Genomic DNA, 6686 nt, shown 5'->3' with positions numbered 1-6686 from the left:
TCACTTGTAAGGATTCGATCCGTCCATCAGCGAGCAGTACCGGCCTCATGCTGTCAGCACAGCATGCATGGACTCCAGCAGAACAAAGCTCCTGCCCCAAGCCACGTCCTCATCCCACTCGTCAACTCCCCTGTGCATGGCTCTGGTTGGCTGTTTGTCTTCATATGTATTTAATTGTGCCAATCCAGACTCTGCCAAGAAATTTATAATCTGTACAAGGGCAAAAACTATGTTTCTGCCTTTCTCTGTCTCTGTTACTCCCAGACTGCAAACAGGTGATGCTCAATAAATACAAACAAAAAGGCCGAATCTACTTGTGACCCCAAATCTCAGTGAATTCGGGAGTTGAGTATAGCTATGAGATAATATCAGATAATTATAAGGAAAAAATAACCCAGAATGATATACAGCTTGGTATCACATATCCCCAAAAAGGTGCATTGGAACTTCCTTTTTTTTCCTTTTTATCAAGTTGTCTGAGCAATGCGAAGTCATGATCCTTCACCCCCGCACATGGTATAAACCCTTCGCCTCCCCCATATACAGTGTATTTCATTGCGAAAACTAAGATCGAGGTCAAAGCAGCTTTGCTCTGAACCTATGATCCCCAGAGGGCAGGAAGCAGTATTTCTGAACAAAATACGGGACCCTCAAAACATGAAGTCCATAGATTCTTTGCAAAGTGCTTGTTTGTGTCGAGAAAATTCCAGCCCAGTGAAAAACCAGATGGGTAGATGCACCAAATATTGAAGACAGGCCTCAAGGCGAAGCAGACAAACACACTCTCTGGTGTACACTAAACTCAGGAGTGATCCTCCAGCCGTTACGAGCAGAGAAATGTCCCACCAGAGTTTTCCAAATAGCAAACTCTTAGTCTGCTGATTGTTTCTATCATTTGCCATATTTTCTGTCCAAAAGCCTCTCTAGTTCCTACATGGTTAGCAGCTTTTATAGCCCAAGATAAGTGTCCATCCCTTTTAATTTTCATTGTTGCATCTGTTTTGCCATTTCTCTGCAGCAGGTTGTATTACAACGAAAGGATTAATGAGGAAACGGATGCAAACATTTTTATTTCAAATAGCAGCTCTCAGACAAGATCTGGAAAACGGAATCGAGCCATATGATTGTAAAAGAAAAAAATCCTCGCCGTCCAACTATTGGGCATGTTGCCATTATTTGTGAATAGCATGTAAATACAAACAACTTAACTGGGGTGGGGGAGAGATGTACATTTTTCATTTGTGTCTGGCTAATCATTTTTTTTTTATTATTAATTTGGTTCCTTTTATTTCACATAAATGTCATCTCAAGCACCAAACATCAACAAATAAGATCGTTTATCTTGCTGAAAAAAAAAGCAAAACATTGCATTGCCATTCAGAGAAGGCAGCTGACATTCCTACCGCACCACTAATAAAGAAGGCCTTCAGAACGAAAAATAATCATTTTCTATTACTTTCCACCATGCCTCATCCATAAACACAGGGCCGCGGGTAATTACATTTAGCGAAGAAGCATGCTCTGTGTATTACAATTTCCTGAGATGAACAAAACCCCGAAGAACACCCCAGACTGGGCTTTGAGAGGCGGAGCAGGCGGAAACGGTGGCGTGACTGCTCTGCGGCTTCCTCTCTATGTCGCCGAGGGGCCGAGGATAAGGAACGAGGGAAGAGAGGGCAGGGTTTTCATGAGATTGTTTTTCTTTCCTCTTCTTGGCCTGAATATAAAGGAAAGAAAAGGGCTGACGGATTGACAGGAGAAGAGCCAAGGCCGAGCGAGAGCGGGACGGCGGTGTAGCTGCCGCCGCCGACAGGCACAGGCCAGCGGTCAGAGGCCACGGCAACCGAGACGCGGGGGACGGCCGTGCCCCCTCGCGTGTGCGCGCACCGCGGTGCGGGCCTGGCCGCGCCGATCCACCCAGCGCGAGCCCCCTGACTCCGCGCTTCCCTGTCGCCGGAGCATTTGGCTCGTCTGCCTGCGCGGCCTCCTCTGCCAAGCAAGGCACTGACTCCACGGGAGAACCGTCCTGTCGATCTCTGCAGGAATATAAGACCTCTTTTTTCCAAGGAAAATGTTCCCCAACTCTGCAAGGGAGGTTGGCAGTGCATCTCCAACTCTGGCCTGTCTTTTTAATACCCCTACAATAGCTCGGTTGGACTGAGACCAGCTGTTGGTACATTACCATTTGTAAATGCTTAAAACAGCTACTCCTTGTTTTCTTGGCAACACTGACTGTGGAGGGGGGGTCGGGGGGAAGCCAGCTCCAGCCACTTCCATTCAAACATTAAGAACCACTGACTGCCAGCCTTGGCATTCGCCAGCCATTGTTTGCACAGCTCTCTTCAACAAGTTTCTCATCGCCCCGCTATTGCTCCGCACACCCGTCCATGGAAAAAGAAGAAAGAAAATCAGTAGAGAATGTTCCTGTCCCCTTCAGCCTCATTCTAGTTCACCAGGATCATGTAGTGCGTCGTCCTCTGAAAAAAAAAAAAAAAGGATAGAGAAGCTGAAATGAAGGCTCTTTGTTTGGGTCTTTTCCCTTACCTGGTTTTGTCCCCTCTCCCCCTCCCCAGGCTGTTCTCATTTGACAGGCACTCGGCTGAAGATCGGCATCTTCCGGATGACCACGAGATGCTCCCGGAGTGACCCCCTGCCCCCTATTCTGCTCTGAATGTGTGTGGTGTGAATGTCGCCTCTCCCAGGACTAGCATAGGATCCCAGCCAGGGAGACGATTGGGGGTGACGAGGACACGGCCAAAATCCAAACTGTCCTTTACAGGTGGTGGCCACTCTGAAGAAAGGCTCTTGATCTCGGTCTACCTCTCATATCACCAAACCCCTCAGGTTTTCATTTACGAGAAGAGTCAAACTTCCACAGTCAGTACTTTGCCACTCAAAATAGATGAAGAGTTGCATGAAGAACATGTGAGGCCGCTTCCTGCCTCCTGCTCCCATCGGGGCCGCTGTTGGCTGGGGTGGCCTCCAGAACCACAGGCCTCAAGCTCTAGCAGCCCAGGACAACAGGCACTGATGTGCCCGGGGCTGCCGTAGCTGGGGCAATCGGCTTCACGTGCCACGTCCCAGCTCTCATGCCCTTCTGTTCGATGGCCTCCCCCACTAAGGGCAGTGGTGGCTGCATCTGTCCTTGTTCCTTTAGTGGGGTTTCTGGGCACAAGAAGGGGAGGTCTGTCAGCATCACACACACTCTTGGAGTGGAGTGAATTCAAATAGCCAAATGTCGCAGCAGGGTTGAAATTCCACACATGAGCTCCAAGCGGAAGGCGAGGGCCTGAACCTGGGCCCACGAGGACAAATGCTTTCGGGGGGCAATTGGGCCCGCGATTTAAAAAGTCCTATTGGTTTTATGGACGTGTTATACAGCCAGTTCTTTACACTGGGGAAGGAACCTGAAACAGACAGTGCCAACCAACAGATAACCCAAAAGCCTAGGTAGCTGGCTTAGGAGCCTGAGAAGCAGCAGAGCATAAGGAAGAAGTTTGACAATGAGCTCCTGCTCTGCCACGGCCCAGTTCAGCCACCAGAGACATTCGTGTCATGTCTCAGGGTCTGAATGGTCTCATCTGTAAAACTCCGGAAGTCGGGTTGGATGTTTGCTTTGGTCCCTTCAGTTCTAGACCTCTGTCACTGCCTTCCTAATTCTCTTTGGCTTCAGCTAATATGAGTTCAGGGATGCCCCATTCTGAAGACACCAAAATGTATAGAAATGCAAGCATTGAATTAGGAGGTTCCTTTAACAAGTAAATTCTCTTAGTACATTTGATATCAGATTTACTAAAAATTAATTTATGCTCCACTTTTCAGGAAAAGATTGCAAGTTCCTTGGATAGAATCAGATTTGATTCACTTGTGTCTGATTCAGCTTTCATTTCCCAGGCCTAGCACGATGCCTGGCACACAGTAGGCTCACTATGGATAATGTTTGTTGAGTGGAACAAATTTGATGTGTGCAAAGTGGGGTCTCTGGAGAGGCAGCACAGGCGACTTGAGAAAACTGAAGTGGTAGGAATAGGTCAGTCAGAGCCTAAAAACTGGCCACGGGCAATTTACAAAGCAGAATATCCACTGGCAGCTAATTAGAAGCCAAGCAACTGTAGTAAAGATAAAAATCTTAAATCTATAAGTTTTACTAAACCTCGCAATGTTCTTATTAATACCAAGAAAGGAAATGCTCAAAGTGCCCCTCGAACATTGGTCAGCCTGGGATGTTGGACATAACCCCCCTCCAGCAACCCGGCTACAGAGGAAGCCTGTCAGGGGAGCTCAGTCTGGGATGCCCCAATTAACCTCATCCCAGACCCGCTTCGCACTTGTTTGCCTGCCACACTCCTGGACTGAGAGCTCTTTATGGGTGGAGACTGAGTCTCGCTTCTTAGTGCTGGACTCCCGAGGCCTTGCACAAAAGATGCTCCAGAAACAGTTTAATATCAAGGTGGTTTGGGGGTAAGGATTCAAGAACTGATGCTCGGCTCTCAGATCCCTTCCCCTCATTTTGTCTAGGACTTCACTGTAACATCTAATGAAACTGTAAGTAGTAATAATAATAATAATAATAATAAAGACAGCGACACCGGAGAAAACAAAGCAACACAGTCATTAAGAACCAGCGGTGGAACCAAAGGGCTGAGCCAGGCCAAGTCTCTGCCCTCTGACGATCAGCCACCGAGCACTTAGCTGGTCAGATCTCAGCCCTGTGGAGCCACCGAGGGGGCCTAGAGAGTCCCCAGTGCATGCTAAACTCCGACCGAGCCCCCGAGGATCCGCGAGGAAGAGGCCGAGTGAAGAGAGGACCTGTGAAGTCCATGTGCCATGACCTGGTGAGTGGTCACAAGCATGTGGACAGCCGCTGGGACACGCTTAATGGCAAGAAGAGGAATAGTAGGCACTACTCATGAAGCTCTAAGCACTTCATTCGTCCCGGCCTCACCACAGCCTTGCAAGGGGGCACAATGGCTACGCTCACTGCCCAGATGAGGGCACGAGACACGGAGGGATTAATAGCCTGCCCACGGTTAGACAGCTAGTAGAGACCTATCTGGATCCCAAGCCCGCGGCCTCTGCTCTGAACCAGTGGCTTACAGAAGGCTCCAGCTGAGGTCAGCGCCTAGCAAGGGCAGTGACGATGACACCTGCTCCCACCCTTCACAGAGCCCCAGTGTGTGAGGAAGTGAAAGAGGGCCTCGTGGGAACACCGAAGGCATCGCCTGAGTGCACCTGTCCTGTGAGCTCTGCTGTCATCAACACAAACCTATTCGTTCAGCACTGAGCCAAGGAGAATTCTCCCCCGATTCAGCACCCAGGCCCCTAGTGCCATCAGCTTCACACAGGAGACACATGCATTCTACAAATCTCCCCTCTCTCAAGTCTTCAGCCTGTGAGAAGAGATGCAATACCTTCTCTCTGTCTTCTTTATTTTGTATAAAGTCCTCCACAAGGTCAAAGTTATCAAATATCACCCAATTTCCATTGAAAACAGCATGGCATGACATCTAGGAGGATGGGTACAGGAGCCAGATCACCTGAGTTCAAATCCTGGCTTTACCGCTTAGTAGCTGTGTGATCTGGGGCAAGTTTCTTAGCCCACAAACACCACAGTTGTTTTCCTGGCCCCCATCCCTGCGCCCCAGGCCCAGACGCCATCTCTCTCCACGTGTTAAGTACTCGTCATCATATCTCTGGTCTATTTTTAATGTTACTGCTGCTACTTTTACAGCAGACCCCCACTACTTAGAGGTCACGTTCCTGCCTCTAGGGTAGTGTTATACAGTAGAAAGGTTTGGATTCCAGGTGGAACCCAGTTCAAATCCCAGTCCTGCCATTGCAGGATCTGGACCCATTACTTAGCCCCCAGAAAGTGCAAAGCATGACCAAGGTGGTAAAACACATGACTCAGCACTCAGGATCAGAAGTTGGCTGCCTGGGTTTGACTCTCTGCACCAGCCTATGGCCATGCTACCCTGAACAGGCCAGATGCCGTCTGATCTCGGAAGCTAAGCAGGGTCGGGCCTGGTTAGTACTTGGATGGGAGACCACCTAAGAAGACCAGGTGCTGTAGGCATTAAAAATTTTTAAAAATTAAAAAAATTTAAAAAGACCCATAGAAACTTCATCTCCAAATACAGCCACACTGGGGTTAGGGCTTCCACATCTGGATGTGGGGAGGAAACGAACATTCGATCAATAACACCCACCAATAACTCTTGGAGGTGGGTATAGAATTTACCAATCAGGATATCAAATCCTTGCCCCAGGTCACACAGTCAGTAAGTGAGTGGTCAACCTCCTCCACAGCCCGTCTTGTAGCCTTCCCGAAGGTCCACATTCAAGAGAAGAGCCTCCTGCAGGCCATGGCACCTGGACACGGATCCCCCAAGACTCCCCCTGGGCTGAGAAGATTCAGGATAAAGGGGGTCCTAGTGGGATGGAAGGTCTCCGACAAACCTCCCTTCATCACAGACTTTGAGGAAGGTTGCACATACCGTAGAAACCTGTTTTACCGACAGAAAATATGTTTTCACATATTCATTCAACAAACACTTAGAGAATGTTTGCTATGTGTCCACCATTGTTTTGGGGTTTTTTTGTTGTTGTTTTTTTTTTTTTTTTATGTCAGTCATCCAAGTGAACAAAGTAAATTAGGTCACCACTCTTAGGGAACTCACAGTGCA

At 48.5% G+C, this 6686-nt stretch overlaps 1 protein-coding gene and 1 pseudogene across 1 annotated transcript in view; one reads left to right on the top strand and one right to left on the bottom strand.

Moving 5' to 3' along the window:
* Positions 1-2256: 2256 nt before the first annotated feature.
* The window catches only part of RPS6KC1 (ribosomal protein S6 kinase C1), a 230633-nt gene continuing 226203 nt past the window's right edge, over positions 2257-6686 (bottom strand). Inside the window, exon 15 of the mRNA XM_023533217.1 lies at positions 2257-2477. Coding sequence (XP_023388985.1) covers positions 2445-2477 — 33 coding nt within the window. The 3' untranslated portion in view covers positions 2257-2444. The remainder of the gene's footprint in view (positions 2478-6686) is intronic.
* Positions 5958-6076, top strand: LOC111742651 (annotated as a pseudogene).

This window comes from Pteropus vampyrus, unplaced genomic scaffold (genome assembly GCF_000151845.1).
Source record: "Pteropus vampyrus isolate Shadow unplaced genomic scaffold, Pvam_2.0 Scaffold98, whole genome shotgun sequence".
Lineage (NCBI taxonomy): Eukaryota > Metazoa > Chordata > Mammalia > Chiroptera > Pteropodidae > Pteropus > Pteropus vampyrus.
The sequence above is the reverse complement of the archived record's forward strand: the minus strand, read 5'-3'. Positions and strand labels throughout refer to the sequence as shown.